The sequence below is a fragment of the Myripristis murdjan genome, chromosome 9 (genome assembly GCF_902150065.1).
Source record: "Myripristis murdjan chromosome 9, fMyrMur1.1, whole genome shotgun sequence".
Lineage (NCBI taxonomy): Eukaryota > Metazoa > Chordata > Actinopteri > Holocentriformes > Holocentridae > Myripristis > Myripristis murdjan.
The window spans coordinates 7,820,498-7,842,552 of record NC_043988.1 but is presented as its reverse complement, the minus strand read 5'-3'; the positions used below and the strand labels follow the sequence as shown (position 1 = coordinate 7,842,552).

Sequence of the window (22,055 nt, the reverse complement as noted above, 5' to 3'; positions counted from 1 at the left end):
ATTATATATTAATGAGTAATGTGGGAGCCACCATCCACCCAAAACAAACAACACAAAACTAGTTCTAGATCATTTAAATAAGCACATTTCTATGAAAGTGGACATTTTTGTAATCACGACATAGCTAAAATTTTATGTATAAAACATACTATTACATAAATATATACATAAAATAAAATCACACTTAAAGTATGCCTGAGGTCATAAGTGCCCCCCCAAATTCTGTGAAAACGGAGCAGAACCCCCTAAGACTGGGAAGCAATTTAGGAGGCCTAAACATGTTGAACACTTTGAAACAGTGGTGTTCAACCAACCCCAATTACCAACCCCGACTGCTAAAACACTCTCTCCTCCCAAAATCCACAAAATCCTCTGAATCCACTGCAGCAGCATCATTACAAGCAGTACTTTTGTTGATGCTTTCAGTCTGAGTGAACTACATGGCTTCACAAAATGCAGCACAGCATTCATGGAATACAGACTGGACTATCATTGTGGTTGTATTTATGTAGTCTTCTTAAAATGCAAGTTAAGAGAAAGACTGGTTGAGCATAGATATGCCATCAGGACCCCAACTCCCCTTAAAGTGACAGTCTGGGTTCTTACCCATGTAGTGGGATTTGCTGCTCCATGCAAGTGTGATCCATCCACAGTCACACTCCCAGTGAAGCTCTTGTTCTCGTGACAGGGGAGGAGTTAATGGACCAAACTTGGTGGATGTCTTTCACTTGAAAACCATCAAATACCACTATAGGGGTAAAAATCTGCACCATCCACCTTTGGTTATCATGACTTCTTGCCTCACAGTTCTGAGTTTGCGAAGTGCTTTACTGAAGACATAAAAAACAGAAAATAGTAAAGGAGAGAGGGAAGATATAAAAGAGAAAACATTAATGTACCATTGTTACAAAGAGTCATTTGACCTCTGCAAAGCTCTGCAAAGACATTCTCTCATTATGAGAGAGACTTTGTCAGCTTTGAAGGGAAAGTGATTTGACCAAATAAACCCTTAACGACAACAGTCATAGATATTCATTAATTTTTATGACAGCTATAATGTCAAGTCTGACTGACACGGGAGTTCTGAAGCTTAATTAGTGAGTTCAGTCATGTGGTGGTAAGACACTTAAAAAACAAAAACAAAAAACAAAAAACAAAAAACAAAAAAAAACAACAACAACAAAAAAAAAAACAGTAGTTCTGCTGCGAGCCAAACACAAGTTTGAACACACCCATCACTGAAATAAAAAATACATTATGTCAGAGGTCAGTAACAACAACAATGTTTATCTTATGTAAATAGTAATAACATCTCTAATGATTTAATGATCTATCTTAATAACATTATTCCTAGTCAGGAATGATCACGTGGCTTTGACATTTACACACCTCAATACACACTAGTTTACTTACATAGTTGTGCCGTTGGAAACTTAGATCTCAATCAAGATCCTGCTTTGAGGTTAGACTGTCGTATTTTGTGCTCCAGCAGAGCACTGCAGTGGTTTGGAAACATAAAACTGGCGCCTGAAAGGGAGATTTATTCTGCGACATGAAAAAGCCTCTGTAATTCATCAGAGGTTTCAGGTCATTCAACATGCTGCCTTCATGTGCTCATTGTGAGTGCCTAGTAAAGATAAAACAAAAGAAAAAAATCACTATTACTTTGTGTTTGTGTCTAATAATAATAGCCTAACGATAATAATAATAATAATAATTATAATTATTATAGCCAGCCGTAGGCAATGTGTTGGAAACAGGTAAGCTTTACTCCAAAACTAATATTAAACTAATGATAATTTTTCAATTTATGCTGTGGTAATAAAAAGCAACCTTTTTCTTTTCTTCCTTTTTTAGTTTTATAAAACATGAAAAGAAAGCTGAAGATAAGCAACAAGTTAAGACGGTGCCAGGAGACACTGACCAAATATTTAATCCTTACTTGTACAGGCTACAGATTTCCCTGAGTTCATTTCTTTCATTACAAATCTTTTTTTTTCCTCTGAGGAAAGAACTGGAGGCCTCTCTGTTGGCTTCACCCACCCAGCCATCTGACAGCCTGCTCTCCATGCTCTCTCTCCTGGAGGACAGGTGAAATAAAATTGTCAGGAGTGTAAAAGCAGACAAGAGCAGAGAGGAGAGAGAGTGTGGCTGATGAGGGAACAGGAGTGAGAGAGGAAGTGGACAACATTTGGAGAAGGCTGACAAGAACAGCCAGCTTCAGCTACAGTAGTTTCAAATATTTTGTAAATAGCTCAAAGAAAACAGAAAATGGTAACATCTTGAGCACTGATGCAGTTTATAACAACACAAAAGCATGAAATTAATGGTGTAATAAATGTACTGAAGAATAGCTTGAGAAAATGTGTATTGTGTTATTCATGTTTCAGTTTAGTACTTCCTCTCCCCGAGACTGCTGGTGTAGGTGTGTTTATTCACTTGTAATGATCAGATTTCTGAAAGCATTTGAAGGCAGCAATATCTCCATGTATCATTTTGGTGTGCAGTGTGGGGAAGAGAGCAGCCCGGCCCTTTACCAACCTCAAGGCTGTGGAAAAAGGGATGTTTTGTGCTTGTCCATTGAGAGTTAGGTTCATTACGCTGTTACCAAATGTGTTCTTTGTACATTATATCAGTCAAAGAAGAAAAACTATTGCAAAGCTGCTCATTTCACTACAGTGTCACTTGTAGCAGCAGTAGTAATGGTAAACGTAAAAGTGGTTGCGGTAAGCAATAGAAGTCAAATAGCAGTTTATTACAGCAGAAATAGCATCATCATTATGGCAGATGCAGTAGGAGCAGTATCATGAGTGTGGCAGTAGTAAGTCAAGTACGTTTACAAACCTAAACTTAGAGGAATGTCTGCCTCACCCTCCCAAACCAATTCACACATCTGTCAGTGGAAAGCTCATTATGATTTGACACAGTAAATGGCATTGTGCTCCCTGCCCATTTGACCACAAAGAAAATCTTTCCAAGGGTATATTCTTTCTTTATGATCAGCCTTAAACAATGGGCAATTGTAGAGAAAGAGAGAAAAAAATGATCTGAGGCCTGTCCCTGGTGTGTTATTAGCATCGATTAAGTGGTTATGTGGTGATATGAGATATCAGTTTTACATGTTGCAATCACATCCTATGAATTTCTGTAGTATATTACAACAGTTGTTATTAATATAAAGTCAGTAATAGTAATAGCAATAGTAACAGCAGAAGTAGGCACAGTCCTCATTAATGTTGACCATGAAATAAAACAGACAAGCAAGCGATATGTTCTTTCCAGGCATGATTTATTGAAAACACACCAAATTTATACTCTACAAACCAGTATTTTTTCCGTTATGTTTAACAAGCGTAATACTTGCCTCTGGGTATTAGTAAAATTAACATAATACATTCTGTCACTGTGGCATCGCTTCTGCTCGCTACGAAAGCATTAACAACTTTACTCTTCTAGGAAATCAAAACCATTTTTGAAGGTCTCTATCTTTTTAAAAGTTTATAATACAAGGCAAAAACCCACCAACAGTCTAAACTACACAGGAGGGACAGAGCGAGTGAACATGTGACTTGAGTGAAGTGAGAGGAAAAAAAGAGAAGGAAGGAGGGAGACAACGGAGGAAGAGAGGTAAACAGATGGGACAGAGAAATGATGAGGTTGGATGGGGGATAAAGTTATATAAAACACACTGTTATCTTCACTACCATGGAAAAGGTTAAGGCACATGATAGGTACAAACACATCTGCTACTGAGTAGTACAGTTACTTTATTTTGACGGTCTTGAATCAGTAATATCTACACAGGTAGGTCTTGCTTGTTTGATTTGATGTCTGTCCGTGTCTTGCATTTATTTTACAGCATAGTCGGCTCTTTATTTTGTAAATGCACAATTCCCTGTACATCCACAAAACAAAACAAAAAAAGAAAGCCCCTGGGCTCCTTTCGCATGTATGCATGTAAATACAACTCCAGATCCTTTGGTTGTGGTACTGCAAAGTGCAGTCAGAAATTAGACAGTCAAATGCACATGGTTCTTTGTTGCAAGGGTTCAGTATTGTCCAGTGAAAGCACACACTTCTGAGGACACACAAAAGGGATGCTGGGATTATTATTATTATTATTATTATTATTATTATTTCTTTAACCTCTGAAATTAAAATTTATACATTAATTTTTTTTTGTAGTTTATTCATTTTACCACAACATACGTCTTTGTAAACACCGTGTAAAATATGCAAGCTTTATAAAGTCACGTCACAAAGAAAAATCAGACTTCAACGCAGGCACATGCCGTTCGCCTAGATGACGTATGAGTGATACCGACTTGGAGATTTGTCTCTTTTTCTTTCCCTCTGTCTCCTGTCCAGGTTGGATCAGGAGGGTGACTGAGACTGGAGAGGAGACAATTCACATCACTTTGAACCACGTGTGCAGGTTCAACTTTCTCTCCTCACACCACCTTTTCTGACAGAAAGTGGCAAAATGAGTCTCTGCAACTCTATGTCTCAACTGCCCACCCTATGACATAGTAAAAATATATATATATATATATATGTATATATATTTATGACCAAACTTGATCTGGTTTTCTTTGTACAATGTGACGCAACTCTTTTTTTATGTTCTGTTTTTTTGCCTTGTACCACATCCCTAATCCACCTCTACTCTTCCTGCACATGAATGAATTAGTAAATATCCAAATGACACCACAAAAACTGGCACTTTGAAAGAATATAATATAAACATCTGTACAGTTTTTCTTCATGCTCACTTTTGAATATTTCTCTTTAAGATGCATTAGTGAAATCAAAGGATGGTTCAGGGCTGTTGGTGATTTGGTCTGACTGCAGTGGGAAATGAAAGGAGTTATTAACATTGTTAATGCTGCCATCTCTTGTCTCTCTTGACCTATGACCCCTCCATCGAGTGTCCTTTTTTCTCTCTGATCTTGGAGACATTTTGAAGATGTAGTGGGGTCAGACACAGGTATTCACCTTAGGAAGGAAAGCTGAAGATAAATGTCTTTTTCTGCTGCTCTCTCTCTCTTTTTTTTGACAGTACAAAATATAAATAGGTGATCGTCGGCATAACTCGACAACATTTGATACACACTTAAGTTAACGCGGTTATTTCTTGTTTACAAATGTGGTGACCCTTTATCAAATGGGATGTGCTTTCCAAACAATATGAATATACAACTAAGAAGTTGGGAATTTTTTTTTTTGTTTTCCTTCATTTTTCTGTTTTTTTTTCTTTATGACCCTAATATACATTTATATAAAACCAACAAAAATATAAAATGTTTTTATATCTATCCTTTCAACAACAAGAGAATAATCCTCTGTCTCTCTCTTTTCAATCACACAAATCATTTATAAACAAAATGCCGTACAGCCTCTTTAATACACATCATTGACAAAGAGCAACCAACCGGGAAAGTCCAGGTATTTGCTTCACTACACAAACCAAATGGTTACACAGGTAACAGGTAACCATGGTTCTCTGAGTGGAGGTCAAAACACCACTGTAGGAGTCAAGTGGTGTTGACCACGGCTGTATAAGAGCAGGTCAATATGCCACTTGGGTCATCCAGTGGTGTGTCGACTAAGATGAAACAGAATGTCTCTGGCAATTCTTTTCATCCCCATTTTAGCTTTGTTTTACAATGCCGTGTGCACACATCACAAGTACACACTATGTTCCCTTTCTCCAGACAACAACTTGCAGACAACAATCTCCTCACTTTGTGAAGTGGATATCAATCATCCAGTAACCTCTTGCAATTTCAAAGCAACTCAGTGCACTTTTTTTTCTTTCTTTTTTTTCTCTTTTTTTTTTTGGAAGAAACACAGTGAACCAAATGGATTGTAAGTCTATGAGAGCGGGCTGGTGGAATTACGTATTTATTCATTATGCTACAGCTGTCTCTCAGGCTCGCTTTCTCTCTCCCTTTCTCTCACCCACTCTCTTTCATGTCCAACCCACCAAACCCAACACCATCAACGTTCATTGACCTTTGAACACACCAGTCCAAATTTGATCAAGTCAGAAATCCCAAAACAAAAATCACAATTAAAAAATGAATGGGGGAGTTTTACAATTGGGATTATTTTACGCCTTAACGACACACCCGCTGAATGCAAACAACTGCAAAACCCAAAAATAAGAGGCAGAAACTTCTTCCATGTAGGTGCGAAAACTGAATAAAGAAGTCTATTTTCTGTCTCATCCTCTGCAGGTTTCTTTCCAACACACTTGCCCCAACTGTTCAATCCCTTCACCTTACATTGTCCAACCTTCAAATGTCCATTTGTCCAACAATACTGGCGTCCATCCTTTTCTGGTCACTGGCAGAGCTCAATGAGAGTCAACGCTGTAAAATTCACATGATTTCCAGTGGGAATGTAGATATGACAAAGTTGGAGAAGTAATCTGTTTTTCTTATTTTTTTTTTTTATTTTTTTTTTTCTGAAAAGCATGAAAATGCCGGCTGCTGCTGGGTAGTCGCTGTTGTAATTATCTTTTTTTTTTTTTTTAATCCTCTTTCCTTTACAAAGTCCAGTCCCAAAGATGAGCTCCATGTGTAATGGCAGTGGTGATATGAGATATCCTCCTCTAGCTGGGATGTTGCACTGTTGTTATTTTAAGCCTGGAGCACAGAGACAGTGGAGAAACATATTAGGAAAACCACCAATACAGTTTGCAACAACAGTAAATGAAGAGTTTTGGTCCAAAATGTTATACAGACACTTTGGGAAAAAAATAATAACCACATTCCAGTTAAACTTAAATAATTCCATATAATGAGTTTTATTTTCATATCAGCAATCCTTTTTTCAAAGGACAAAGCTCAATTTGGAATGAAACTCTTCAGTGGTGTTTGTAGATCAGACAGTGAGGTGACCACTCGATGCTCTCGCATCACTTCACAAGTCACATCACTGTCCACACGTGCTTCAAACATGTCAGCTTGGATGGCAAATGGAGGCATAGGACAGCGAGAGACCAATGCTTGATATGCTAGATGATATGGTTCATTTGAAAAGTTATTATCCAGGCCGTGTTAAATGAGGCAAGAGTTACTCACCTGCTGACGGTATGACTATTAACTATAGGTCATGACAAATTACAATTAATTGCACAAATTGTACCGGAGTATCATTAATGTACTTTGACAGTCTGAGCAGCACACAAGAGATTAGAATCACCTCAGGATGCATTTCCTATGCTAAGGCAATGGATGATGATAAAAGAACGGCACTGATGGTCACTCAGTAAGATGAATGATGTGAGAAGATGAAGATGAGGCAGCCAGAAAGATTTGGCAAGAGGCCTCTGGCACAGGGCAGGAAGACAGTCTTGATGAGGACGTAGGGAAGGCTAACAGCGGTGCTAACAAAACAATGAGAACTACTGAAGCTAGCAGCCTTGCACCAGTCCTGCTGTGGGAAATGAAATGCTGGGTAAACTAGGGAATTCAGCTGTAGTCACCATAAGGTATGACCACCAGGCCAAATGAAAAACCTGTATTCTTCTGAGAACATTACATGTGTCACATTTTTGGAGAAGTCCTATTTTCGTGTGACTTACATGCAAAACAAAACTGTCTGCTACCTTGCTGTACAGCAAAGGTGCACAAACATGAACAGGGTAGAGAAGAGATAACAAAGTGAATGAAATAAATGAAATTGGGGTCATGTCCTTTTTATGAAATGCATTGGATTTTCTGAACCAACAAAGCCGTTTTTGTCGGCCTCCAAGAGCAGCTGAATTTGTTCTTCAATTTGTACATAAAATTTTACCATTTAAGTTACATCATATGCTATTTACTGTGATGTATACCATAAATTTATATGAAAGATTTACACCAGTTTAGAGAGGTGGCTCACACTTCAAAGGGGGTTGTAAACTGAATTCACATGGGCTTACCCTCCATTTCTCATTTCTCGCGTTGAACATATATGTGAGAGTATACACTGTATGTATAAGCCTGTGTGTGTGGGTGTGTGTGTGTGTGCACTGTATGTGATGGTTTCCATAATCAACTTACATCGATTATTTATTACATCCATTATTTATCTGAAGGAACGGTGTGTATGATGAATGTAGATAAGGATGAGATTTTGTATGTGCACATGTGTGCACATTTTTTCCTCCCTACCGCTTTTCATTAAGGACTAACTGAGTCCTTGGAGGATCCATCTGGAGTGGCGAAGAATCCCCTTCATCATTTGCCACCAATTTCAGCAAAGACAGTCGGGGGAATCAGTGAGTAAAACTAGACGTACAATTCAATCAGACAGGTGGTGCTGAATTGTAAACAGAGACCAAAGCCTGTCTACTTCCTACATACACACATCACAGAGCTGAGAAGTCACTTTGGTTTCCACAATGTCTTCCTAATCAGTCCGAGAGGGGAAATTGGGACACTGCAGCAGGAAAATAATGATAGAGTGAAGCATCAATAAATTTGAATTATAAGAATACAGGAGGGTATTTAAAGCTCTCTCCATGCACCGTCAGCTACACTGCTGTATTTTATCAGTTTACAACATTCAGAATATTTTAGTTAACTTTTTGGTGCATCCACTTTCATGCTATTTTATCCTCTTCAACTAGTGACTGACTACATTTCCCAGAATGCTTGAGAGCCCGCTGCAAGAGCCCGCTGAGAAGGGGTGTGAACTTGTTGATGTCAATGAAAGGTAGGGGTATAAGCATATAAACAAAGGTAGCTATCCAAAAACTGTTCACAAACAGCGTGTCTATTGCAGAATACAGAAGTGACTCACAGCACAACATGACTTGTGGCTACACTGCACCCTGACCTATTGAGGCTCCTCCAAGTGGAGAAATTGATACTGCTGCCTCAACTATGATGGATTTCTACCTGTATAACAGTTAACGCCAAAACATAACATTTATCCTTCATGATTAAGACGGAGAAAACATTTTCTCCCATTGAACTTGACTGTAGTTGCACTGGAAATATCATAACATGATGTCACATCGTCTGTGCTTGGTCAGTTAACCCCAGATAATAAAAACCTCCATGATGTCAAACAACAAAACAGACACAGCATACATCATCAATAGCTGTTTTTGTGTGTTTTTATGACAGATTAGTAGTATGAAAATAGTATGAATGAATGAAAAAAACTTTCAGCTTTGGTGCCATATAAAGGTAAAATGACTAATAATACATACAATAAGAAAACAAATGCCCAAAAATCTGCATAGGAAAAGATAAGAAATTTTCAAAGTGCATTCATGTAGACTGATCACAAGTATAAAGCCATCTACAACTGTATGGTGCACATTCCTGTGGAAAGGTGACTTCTCTGCTCTACAGGCTGACTACTCTGGGTGCAAGGCGACAGCAGGCATGACTGAGAACGGTGTGAGGGTGAAAGGAAAAAGGTGGCAAAGACAAACAAACAAACACAAAGAATGACAGGGATGCTACGACCAAAACCAGGGTGGATGTTGTTGTTCTTTTCAAACCTACCATGCATGCATTTAGACCCAGGAGTCAACAGGCTGGGGCTTAACGTCACAAGCGTCCACCAGACTGACCGCAGGCCTGTTACTCCTGATATAGTGTTTCCTATTTGTGTCATTCTGTGGCCACGGGAGGGCGGGTTAAAAAACAAACAGCAAAACAAAAAGAGGTCAATAAATTTCATAAACAAACACACACACAGACAGGATTGTGGAAGCCAGTGTTAGTTCCTTGCCTTAAGGAAGCTTGGAAAGAAGTCAGTGATTACAAAAGAGCATACCGACACATGCAAATGAAAAAGGGAGAGAGCGCTTTCATCAGCCCAGGTGCACTGAGAGCAGGTACGACTCCTCTGGGAAATACAGGCAGCAGATTTGGAAGGCCGGCAGATTTTGAAAATGTACTGTATGCTGTGATTAATCTTGTCAGGGAAGTTTTGCCAACAGAAGCTGGTAAAAGTATTTCCTCTTTAGGGATATGAAGCATTTGTATAGTTTTAACTGAAGGTGCCAATATCCAATATTTTGTGCAAAACTTTAATATCTTTACATTTGACCACTTCTGTGACAAAAAGTTATAAATACTTAGTGTTTCCCTCAGAATTTTATTCATGTCAATGTGGGAAAGTCCCTGGAACGGTATTTAGACCTTTATGGGACACTAAAACTCTCCAATGAAAGCCAGACCAGTGACAGTGAAACTCTTTTGGGTGGGTTAGCAGCTCTTTAAGGCTCTTTAAGGAAGAATGAGGCAGGTTTCACTGCAGGTTTTACAGACTGACACCCTGAAGCTGTTGAGTAAAATCCCACACCACACCGGAATGATTTCCCTTACTGATTTTGATAAAATGCTAATATCAGCCTGATATACTGGCAAACCAATACGCCAGTCAAGTCCTAATAAAGAGTCAAGTCCCACACATTTAAGTTTGTTTGAGCGTAACTGATAGGATTTAATGTTTATAACAGTTTTTAGTGTTTGTCTGTATCAGTGTTTTTATCTTACAACCAGATTCAGCAACCAACCAGATACATAAGTAGAAAGATCTGTATGCTAAATTGGCTTTCAAGTACTTTCCTGTAATTATCTGGGCTTCATGACATTAATTGTACAGTTGTGTATGGAAAACCTCACCCATCTGGTATCAAGGGAGATACGAACAAACCATGAAAAGTACTTGACTGTATCTGATGTGATTCAGATATCCTCTGAAGCCATTATCCTGTGACTCATTCTTAGCGACTAGATCGCCAATCAGCTCGACAGTAAACAAACCTTGGCTGCGGAGTGAAATGGCCATATGATTGACAGACGGACACTTGATAATGCAGCAGTCTGCTCAATGCCAAGGCAAGGGTTGTCTCAACAATGGCGGCTCTTTTAATCAGTCTGCGATTAATTACTTTACAGCTGCCAAAAGCTTACACTCAATTATCTGGTGGCTCTCAGATCTGAGGCTGTCCAGGGCGCTGAGCGGCGTTGGGCAACATTAACGGAGAGTGATGACTTCCAGCCTCTTTAAAGAAACGATAGGATTAAGAGTCTCTAATGAGGACCGCCATAGACAAATGAGCAAATTGAGAGAGAGAGAAAGACGGAGACAGAGGCACAGAGAGAGAATAGACAATAATATTTTAACAAGCCTTCATTATTTTCATCCGCTATGCCCCCGTCTCCTACACTTGCAGTGCGTGTCACTGTGTGTTGTGTGTGTGGCCAGGCTGTACCTTTAATGGCTCCCGTTCTGTCAGGTCCACTGAGCCTTCTCCGGTCTTGTATTTGCAGTCTTTGTCTCTCTGGTCAATGGTGGAGTAGCCATCTAATGAGGTCAGAGAACAAGGGCACGGTTATTTCTCCCGACAGTCAGGCAGTTCCTCTCAGTTCTGGTGAAAAAGTGCTGGCAAATAATGTTTAGAGTTTCTTTTCAGCTGCCGGGAGCCACAGATGGACGGGGTTTGCTGTATTGGTGGCACAGGTTTGAGAATGAGAGGTGAGCTGTCAGTCACGGAAAACTGTAAATAAAGTACAATAGTGTCTGATACTTGTGTTGTCCTTTGAGGGACACCCCATCTATCTGGCACCTCAGTCGAGCTAAAACAAACCAGCACAGGTATTCACCCTGTTCTGACAACTGTCTTTGAAAATCTACTCATAGACTGTCCCACATCCAAGTGCAAACAAAAACCAGGAAATGAGATATATAAAAGCTTTGGAATCTACTTTGTTTGTCTACTAAACTCTGAGGATAAAAACATGTACAGTGGGGTCCAAAAATCTGAGTTTACAACCATAAACTGTTAATTTTCATTACTAACCAAAAACAAGTCTGATACTCATTTGATACTTTTTATTCAGGAATTTAGAAATGATACACATACAACTCTGAGAAATCCTCATGTGAAACTGAAATATTTCTGAAGACCATTTTGGTGATTGCATTACACACCAGTCCTCTTTATAGGTGAATCACAGTCACCACACCTCAACCCCACTGAACATCTCTGGGATGTTTTGAAAAGGGAAAAGGTCAAGCATGGGATGCTCTCAAAGAGCACAAGAATAATGTGCATTCTCAAATTCAAACCCAAACTCAAACTGAATACCAACACTTGTTTGACTGATATTAGTGAGAAAATATGTAAACTTGTTTGAGAAATATTTCAATAAGCATTTGTATTAGTCTCTCTCTCTCTCTCAAACCAAAGAAAAGAGTCACTGGTACTGGACTCAGACTTTTGAAACCCAGTGCACCTCCAAAAAGTAACTCATTCAAGAACAAAGAATTTGTATTTTCTTACTGACATCCACATATTATTTAAAGTTTGCATTGGCTTTTAATTTTAATAGGTTCTGAAATTTCAAGCACCCAAGTGACAGGGAATTCTTTCAACGAATAAATGATCATGTAAACTGTCAAGTAAGAGGAAGAGGAATGTCAAAGTTGCAGGCTTATGTTCCTTTTTCTGACGACAACAGTGGTATGTACTTTGACAGAAGAAGCACCCAGAAGAAATCTCCTCTGTGATATATTATGCATGCATTTATTATGCAGTAACCACAGGACCGCCCACATCTTTCGGTGTTCAGTTACTCATTAAGGCCCAGCTTTACACAAACATCTTGTCAAGAGAGGGGTCTTGCATAGAGCATCAAAAGAGCGTTGTGTCTGAACCTCAACACAAAGCCAGTTATTTGCAAGATCACAGTGTTTGGTGGTTTAAATTTTCAGGGGGAAAAACTTGGCAATGGTAGAAGATCTGCTAAGAAGAAAAAGTAGAATAAAAGAAGATGCTATTGGAAGAAAGATCAGAAAAGAGCTAGCTCCTCTGTGGCTAAGGACGGGCATACAAACTGGCTCTTACCTGGACCCAGCTCATCCAAAGGTATCATATCACCACTGCCACATTTCCTGGAGCCTGAAAAGCATTCATATGCCGTTTGTACAAAAGCAGCACACACACAAATTGAGCCATTGAGCCAAAATGCTGCTGCTTTTCAGGGTAATGATTCTCAGCCAGTGTCTGAATAATGCAAACTGAGAGTGGGCAGGAATGACAGCTGCAATTCATGTGGATGTATGGTAGCAAAAAAAAAAAAAAAAAAAAAGAAAAAGAAAAAAAAAAGAAAAAAGAAAAAAGTCACAAGGCCAAACCAAATTGCTGCTATGCCATCGACTCCTCTGTCAATGAGATGTTTGCTGTTGGGCCAATGTGCTATACACTCCCCCCCTCCACACACACACCTACACACACACACACACACACACACACACACACACACACACACACACACACAGTGCTGATGGAAAAACGGAGCATTTCAATTTTAATGAATACAAACAGAGCTGTACATGGTCATTTATAGTTGGAGGAATTTTAATGATTACTGAAAATGATTACTCAAAACTAATGACATATGTTAGCAAATGTATGGCTCTGGTCTGAAAATAAAGCTGTTTTCTAAATTCCTTGACTTTTTTAAGCAGCAATATGCTCTTCAAAGCTTTGTGGGTTTATATCTTCTGTACAACCGGCTTTATTTTCAACTCATCCAAAAGGTGTTATCACAACATGTCGGGTACCACAGGTTCTACACAGATGAGAGTAGCGATGTAGAGCATAGTGCTTCAATATAGCCATGAATGAAAAAATGGCCAGAGTGCACGCAACGTCCAACATATACAACTTCCTCTCCCTCTCTCTCTCTCTCTCTCTCTCTCTCTCTCTCCCACTCTCTCTGTCACACAAACACATACCTTGAGTCAAATACTATCTTCCTTATATTCTTTTTGGAAATGTGGAATTTAGCACATTATCACTTAAAGATACTTTTAACTAATACACTAAACTCACAAACTTTTTGCACCAGCCTGCTGACATCTGAACTGTAACTCCAAAATGCTGATGTAGTATCGAACTATGTAACTGTCTACACTGAACAAGAGGCGGTAACAGAGAGAGAAATACAAATAGTAATCTTATATGCTCTCTACACATCCTAGTAAATTATGCTATAGTAAAAATTAAACTATTACTTATCTTACTGGGAGGACTCTGGGCCCCCTTCATCGACCACTGACTGTCCCCAGTCACTGGTCCTTATTGCTAATCCCACCTACCTGGTACTCTTAAGCAGGCAAAAACAAATGCAAACACATGTAAACACACACACACACACACACACACACACACACACACACACACACACACACACAGACGCAGTCACTGACCTTGGTTCTTCTCCATCAGGGGGAGAGTGGTGTCGTCGTAGCCTGGCTTGCCGTTCTTGGCTGCTTTGGGAGTGGCTGTCACTGTGGGCTAGAGGCAGAGGAAGCACGATGAGAACACTTGCCACAATATTTGCCAACTAAAACCAGCATGTGAAAGGGAAGCTATAGATTTTCTGCCTTCAAACGCTCCTTGTAAGCTCCTACATTTTGGAGTCATAAAGATGATTCTGGTGAGAAATAATAATAATCATAGAAATTATAACAATATCTCCCTCGGGGAAATATGGCTGACATCTAGAATTAAGAAGAAGAACTGCACTGCCTGGGATCACAGTGATAAGACATTTGAAGGTGAAAGTTTTTATGTTGCAGCATAGCATCTCAAAGGCATATGGTTATTACTGTCCTATGGTATTTATTTATTATGGTCATTCCTTGACGTATTTTATGTTTGTTGTTGTATAATCTTTCCATTATTTCCAACATTGTATTTTATTGGTTATAGTGAATTGTATGAGTGACTTTCCATTGCAATGGCAACAATAAAAGAAAGCTGATTAGTTCAAGGCCCACAAAAATGTTACCTGGAAATGGCTTTTGTTCCAGCCGTCCTTGGTCAAGGCGTTCCTTAGGTCCTTGTAGCTCCACACTGTCTGCAGCACGTGGGAAGCTGCCTTGGTTTCACGAGCTGATTGGCTGAGGAGCCACATAAAGCAAGTAAATAACAAAATAACCACAGCAATGAACATCATCCCCTCTACCCCACCCAGAAAAACAGCAGCACAAAAACAGTGATGCCTGGAAGTAATAGCTTGTTCCCGATGCAATCAATCTCTTTATTCAAAGACACTGAGTCCCCTGAGTCGCTCCAGGGTCTGGTTTTTAATTCATAGTCAGACAAGTGTGCATTTCCTTTCATTAGCTACCTCAGAGCCACTGCTATTAATTACATGAGGGGGGGTTCACTTCAAAGAAAACCAATCTCAGGGGTGAATGAAAACATAGCTATTTGGTCTTTGAATGAACTATGTGTATTAATGCAACACTTCATATGATCAATACTTGATCGCGTGAGGACGAGGCTTTGAAAATAGCTCTTGATCTTAAATTAAAACTGTGGTAGAGACACACTTCATAGTGGTAAGGATTAAGTGGTGTGGTACTGAATATTGTGAAAACGTTAAGCGGAGCAAGAAACAGAGCAGTTTCTCATCTACTTGTGTAAGCACCGGCTTCACAGGTAAGCGCACTCCTCTGTAACAATGCCCTCCAGTTGAAAAAGCCTGTTAATTAATGTGCGGTGGGTAGCGGGGTCTGTGTGGGCTCAGGCTTGTTAGAATATAGGAGCGCCCAGCCAGCCAAGCTTGGGCCATTAGAGACCCATTAGAATATCCTCCGTGAATGCTAATATACTGGATCATGATGCAAATTGCATTCAAGGCTGTAATTACGACATGCATAATGGCTGTGGTGTACCGGCAATCACAGGGTCACTTAAATAGAATAACATATAATGTACATACTGGTGCAGTGTACTTTCTCTAATGCAAACTTTTGAACCCGTATGATTTCATGTCACTTTGATAAAAGAAGTCTAATGCAAGAATCTACAATTTAGTACAGTACAATTAGTACAGTAACCTTTTGGTAAAACAAAAACAACAACAACAAAAAAACTATTGCACAAGAGCAAGAATACTGGTAGTAGGTTCACCTGTTTGTCAAGTATTGGGTGTGAGATGGTGCATATGCTTATGTTTTTTTTTGTGACATTATTAAGCTTGCCTTGTACAAATCACCTAACATATGCCATGCACTAAATCATGAACCCCTGAGATACACATGAGAACTAAGTTGAAATTGGCAGTTTTTCACGTATCTGAGACACTGTGGAGTTGGGAGAATTTACTGCATTTCCCTGGAATCTCGTCTGTCCGCTTCCGCAAAATGTGCTTCTGCTTCCTGGGTAGCAGGATAGTGTTTCAGTGGAAGCGAACTTGCGATCATCATTGGGTGGGGTGGGGACGGGGACTAATGTCTGTGGCTGTCGTGTGTGTGTGTGTGTGTGTGTGTGTGTGTGTGTGTGTTTGTGTGTGTTGTGGGGATCGGGGGTTCACAATTTACATGCTGTAGTAAGACAAACATGTCACTTCAAGTTAGACAACAATACAGTGGTGAAAGTTGACTGCAGTTCTCACTGGTATTTATCATCTGGTTATGAGCCAGAAGTCTTGAAACAAGGCTGGCTTTTTAGCTTAGTTCCCATTGTGGCATATGGCTCTGGAGTGTCTGCAGTGCTCCAGGCGGCTCTTCATTCAGGTGTGATGATGGTGATCCTGACTCTGGCAACTGGTAAAAATTTAACAAACAATGGTGCTTCCACAGTGTGTCCACCCTTGCCGCACACAGTGGTTGTTATTGTTGTTGATATGAGAACTATGAGCTAAATAACATGTTTGCAAGCTATTGATTTTAGTATTTAATGCATCTATTAGCCTACAACTACGAAGAATGACAGATTGATAGTCATGTTATCATTACAACCATCTTCAATACCTATAATTTAAAACAATTTGACACTTTAGCTGAACACTGAGATCATGAGGCAGAACAAGCCGTTGGAGCTGCCAAGGTCACAGGTAGGCTAGATTAACAATTCCATGAATGGACTCCTCTACAGTTAAATATTGCAATTCAAACTCATTTGCTTTGTTTTATTTTCAGCTGTGTGTCATGAAGATGCTTGATAATGAGACTGAAGAGGCCACTTGAGCCACAGGTACATTTCCTACATTTTTGGGCTATAAACCTGAGCATTTTGGAGATGCCCAAGGCCACAGATAAATATTTATGATTTCCTCTTAATCATTTATACATTTCATGTATTTTTCCAGACACTATACATATATATTTAAAAAATTTAAATGTGGGCTAACTTGAGATGTTCATACCGCAAATGATATGGCACAATACAGTACATAAAAACGCTGCCAGTAAGAAAAGGTAGACATGCTTGAAGGGCACGATGCCCTGGTACACATAATTCTGTACCTGGTCCTGTTGATGGCTACCAGCTTCTCGATGGCCTGGGCCTGGATAAGGGATCGGGCGTTTTCAGAGCTGTCCGTGACAATTTCGTGAATAGTGTTGAGGATGGCGACCACCGTGTCCTCCTCCAGGTTCTTGGCTGGTCGCTGCTGACCACTGGGAAGGTTGCTCACCAGGTCCCTCATGGCATAACTTCCTGTGGGGTGAAAGAGGGTGAAGTGTTTAGATTAAACAAGTGTGTGTACAGCCAAAAACCTCTTTTCACTTTACAAGCATGACTATACATGTGAGTACATATTTTTGATGTCTGATCTCTAGTGGTGGGTTCGGCGTGCATACCAATCAGATCCTTGTTGCGGCGGTCGATGGAGAGGTTGCGCAGGGCGATGGCCACAGCTCGGACCACCTTGTCAGAGTCAGAGCGCAGCAGCTCCACCAGGATGGGGAGACCTTTCTCTTTACGCACCGTGGCTCGGATGTAGTTGGACCACTGGGGGGCAGACAAAGCATATGGATGGGTTTTGTAATATTAACCTTTAACCTCTGGAGGAGGTTGACAGTGCAGACTTTGTCAGCAGCACCCTGTTTGACATTCATATAATCTGGCACATTCACACCTGGGAGCTGCCCAACAGAGCCACAGTCCTTCACTTTCAGCCACAGAGAAATCTCTATGGGAGCTGTTGGGGTCAACTCCATAAATAGCTATCCAGGGAGGCGAGGGCATTTTTCAATATATGCTTCCATGCTCACACATACTTAAAGACACCTGCACACTTGTGCACACTCTGACAAACACACTCCCACTACCATTCACAGTACATCTGCCAATAGTGGCTCCTTGGATTGACTAATTCACAAGACTCCACAGCAGGGCTCGGAATGGACATGTGATATAATTTGTCTCAATTTAAACATCAATGGATTCGTCTTCTCATTTTTTGTAACACGAAACATTAAGTTTGACATAAAAGAGCTTCTCTGCTGAGCAGTGGTACCCCCAGAGATGTAATTAAGCAGAGAATAAATGCAGCAAAGCCACTGGGTGGCAGTAGCAAGCCTTGAAAAACGAGTAAATCCAGTGGTAAAGAACTAAGTACTAGCAAAGAATGAAGAAGATTTAAAGGAAGATGCCCAGATATCCTCCCAGGGAACAGGGACATGCTCTGTCCAGCTACCAGATGCAATAGTGTGATGGGTTACCAGCCCCTCAAAGCCCCCAAGCCTTGCCTGGCATTCTGATTAGCTTCAGCAGAAAAGAAAATACACCAAGGAAAAGAGGGGTTTCTTCTCAAAACGGCAACCTTAGCTAAAAATCACTACTACTGAATTATTCAAAACCCTATAAATGTGAGACACAGTGCTGGCTTTTCCAATTAACTACACTGATATAGCTTAAATTAAAATTACAGAGCAAATAAAGCATATACCATGTTAATTTATGAAACTAAAAAAAAGCAAGAAGAATTCAGGTTGTTTGCCCACCTCTGCAGACAGCCGTGAAGGAGCTAACAGGAACTGGGATGTGTGGTGAATGCAGAACAGTGAGGGATATGTTTACAGTGTGACACATAGGCGTTAAAAAAGGGGATCACTCTAGCACTGCCACGATAATGCTGCTAGGGGCCGAATATAGCCGGCTTGCAGAGGAACACGGTATGCAACCGTTCCTGCCTGGGGTGCTGTGTGTGAACCAGCACCTGACAAGTATCATTCCCTGCTGATCATCCACTGCTGCCTACAGCCAAGCACAGCCTCTCAGCAGCTTAACAGCAGCTCTAATTGGAGTGAATGGCTGGTCCTGGTCACAGAGGTGTACAAAACTTACCATCAGTCATCAAAAGCAAACAACTAGCAGACATGCAAGTGTGTGGTCTACATTAGATATTGTATTTGCCTAACCTTTATTTAATCGAGCAGCCCTACTGAGATGACGAGTCTCTTTATCAAGAGAGCCATGGCCAAGAGAGCGACATCAATGGCCCAGTTTTACACCTTAACACACCGTATTATGTATCCAGACTGTCTAGAAAGGATTAAGCTGGATTAAATTTACACCTAACATCTGACCAAATCAAATCTCACAATATTTTTGATCTCAGTATGAATATTGTGATGATACTGTAGGGATGACTAGTGGTGCTTTCATGACATATTTACAGACAAGTTTTTTTTTTTTTTGATAAAGACTAATTAGTTATGTGGATATGTTGACCAAGCAAGCAGAGGCAAATTATAGAAAAGCTGAATCAGTCTAATAAGTCCAGAAAATTGCATCCCTTTACTGTGACTTCCCTTCACCAGTGACATATTCCCTGACCATATTATGATATCCAAAATCCCAGATTACATTAAGTCTTATATCATGATACTGAAATAGAATCTGACTCTTCCTCACATTTAAATGCACCTCGTGTATTTACACTGATTGGTTTTCCTTTCCACTGGGAAACATATAGACTGATGCGCATGTCACGTCCTCTGGTAATAATTACATCTTTTAAAAATTACAGTTAACACCTTCCTTCACTTCTTCCCCATCCACAAATACTCCGACAATCCATTTTGGACGAGTATGTTACAAGTATACTACGCGCTGCATTTGCACTTTGTTGTTAATATGGATAAATGCGTCTCGGACAGCCTCTGGAGGACTTCCAGACATTTTTGCTTTAAAGCAGTCCACTCACGCAGGATGTATACCAACGATATTTGTGAGGGGGAGCGATGAACATGAAAGTTGCAGATGCACAAGATCCAAGTAAAAATACAAATGGAATCACAGAGCAGGTAGAAGGTAGGCGTCTATCTGCTGCACTCTCTCCAGCCCTAGGACTCACAGTCCACTGTCCAGCGCTGAGGTTTTGCAGAGCCCCAGCAGCCGCCTCCAGGGTGTTGTAGTTCTGGCTCTCCGTCAGCAGAGATAGGTAGAGCCTCACCACCTCTGGCTGATACAGCAGCTCAAAGCCTGCGGGGAAACACACAGAGAAGCACACACACATACACACACAGGTTAGACTCCTTGGCAAGACAGACAGGCCAATTAGACTGTGTGAAGCTACCGCCAGTACAGTACTGAGGTTTGTCTCTGACCACTGGGAGTCTTTCTCTGGAAGAGCGAAAAATAAGTTTCAGTTTACCATATGCAGAAGCACTCTGCTACCAGCATGAAACTTCTTAAAACTACATAAAATTTTACATCTTTCTCGTGACGTTTCAGTGAAAAGGGCTGGCATTGAGGAGAGTGAAAATGGAAATACTACCATCACTAATATATTCTTTTGGCATAATAAATCCAAATCCAGGCTTTCCTATGGGTTTGAAAGTTACAAAGCCTTTAATTGGAGAGGGCTGAAAAAAAAAAGTCCACTTGTATAAGTCGATGTCTTCATCAGGGTCTCGACACCCGAGAGGTTTCACAATTGGCTGCAAGAGCCTGATGAAGACACTGGCCAGTACGCATTGGAATTTTTTAATCTCTTAAACCCTCTAACCACAGACTCTTTAACATTCAAACCTGCTTGAGATGCTGGACTTGGACTTTTTTTATGCCATGAGAATACATTAGTGGTCATAGTATTTCCTTTCATAATTTCCAGTACAACTCTTGGCCTCCAAGAGTGTCTGTGGGGATAGCTGTATCATTCTTCTGAAAAAATACTACGGCGTTGTGGTTGGAAGTACTTCAATATAATAAGTGAGGAGGAGGAGGGTGGGAGTAGTCATTGATCTGACAGCCCTGACTAAGAGCAGAGTATTTGAGAGGGAGGTTTATCTCACTCGCCCCATAACACATTCCACAACAGTCAATCATTAGGCCTCCCTCTGATGGAAGTGTAATTACATTATCAGCGATTAGATAGTGCAGGCACAGGGAGAGACGGGACGTATCGAATCACATCAAATCAAATTTATTCATCCAGGGTTCTTTTTTTCAAACAGGTTTGTCACAAAGTGCTTTACAAGGGATCAACGAGACACTAACAATTCAATTGAAAGCCAGGGAAAATCAAACAAATTATGATTTTAGCAACACAGCGCCCTTTTTCCTGTCAAGATCATCCTCAGTTGTGTTTTCACATCTGGAGGAAAACACCTCTCGTATTTTGTATGGTGCAATACAGCACAGCCCACTCGATAAGGAATGTCTTCAGAGTCCTCTGGCATGAACAAACTAATTCATCACTATTTTGACGCTCCTGCAGGGGAACTCTTCTACACACACACTCCCTTAAAGGCCCAATCCAGGGTTTATCTGAGCATATTTCAAGATGTATTCGTATGAAATCTTGTCCATCCATCTGAAGTACAGTTCTTCCTCTTCTTCTTCTTCTTCATCATTCTCTAATTATTATTATTATTATTATTATTTTTGTAAAATGCTGGTGGTGTTTGGCTTATAAATGGAAAATGTGCCACCATAATCCCCTGAACCTTTAAATACAGGCCTGCTTTTCCAGCTTCAAAATACCCATAGACTTGATGTTTTGCTGTCAAATAGCGTCGGTTCTCGTGTCAAAAGCAAAAGAGGAACAAAAAAATCGAAACTCCTCAATCTAAAGAGTCAAGATATAAACAAAGCCAAGAGTGAGGCAGTAGTGTTTCAACAGGGGGCCACATTCTGCAATTAGATACTGAGGCTTTGACAGACTTTGTGCAGTTTGGATCAGAACTTAGCTGACGCTTTGAAAGTGGTGGCTAAAATCGTCTTTCACAGAAAATACCATTTCACAAACAGCTTCCTTTCTTCTACAAAAGCACACAAGCAATTTCAA

General features: G+C 40.2%; 1 protein-coding gene across 6 annotated transcripts in view; it reads right to left on the bottom strand.

Annotated features, from left to right (window-relative positions):
• Window positions 1-3,272: 3,272 nt before the first annotated feature.
• Window positions 3,273-22,055, bottom strand: part of arvcfb (ARVCF delta catenin family member b) — a 237,752-nt gene continuing 218,969 nt past the window's right edge. For 5 of the 6 annotated variants that reach the window (XM_030059900.1, XM_030059899.1, XM_030059896.1 and 2 more), the window contains 9 exons: window positions 20,121-20,248; window positions 17,620-17,770; window positions 17,284-17,476; window positions 14,817-14,928; window positions 14,233-14,320; window positions 12,866-12,919; window positions 11,231-11,322; window positions 9,510-9,622; window positions 3,273-6,650 (listed from right to left, as the gene is read on the bottom strand). In XM_030059900.1, coding sequence (XP_029915760.1) covers window positions 9,521-9,622; window positions 11,231-11,322; window positions 12,866-12,919; window positions 14,233-14,320; window positions 14,817-14,928; window positions 17,284-17,476; window positions 17,620-17,770; window positions 20,121-20,248 — 920 coding nt within the window. In that variant the 3' untranslated portion in view covers window positions 3,273-6,650; window positions 9,510-9,520. The remainder of the gene's footprint in view (window positions 6,651-9,509; window positions 9,623-11,230; window positions 11,323-12,865; window positions 12,920-14,232; window positions 14,321-14,816; window positions 14,929-17,283; window positions 17,477-17,619; window positions 17,771-20,120; window positions 20,249-22,055) is intronic. The other variant, XM_030059898.1, reaches the window with a different exon arrangement.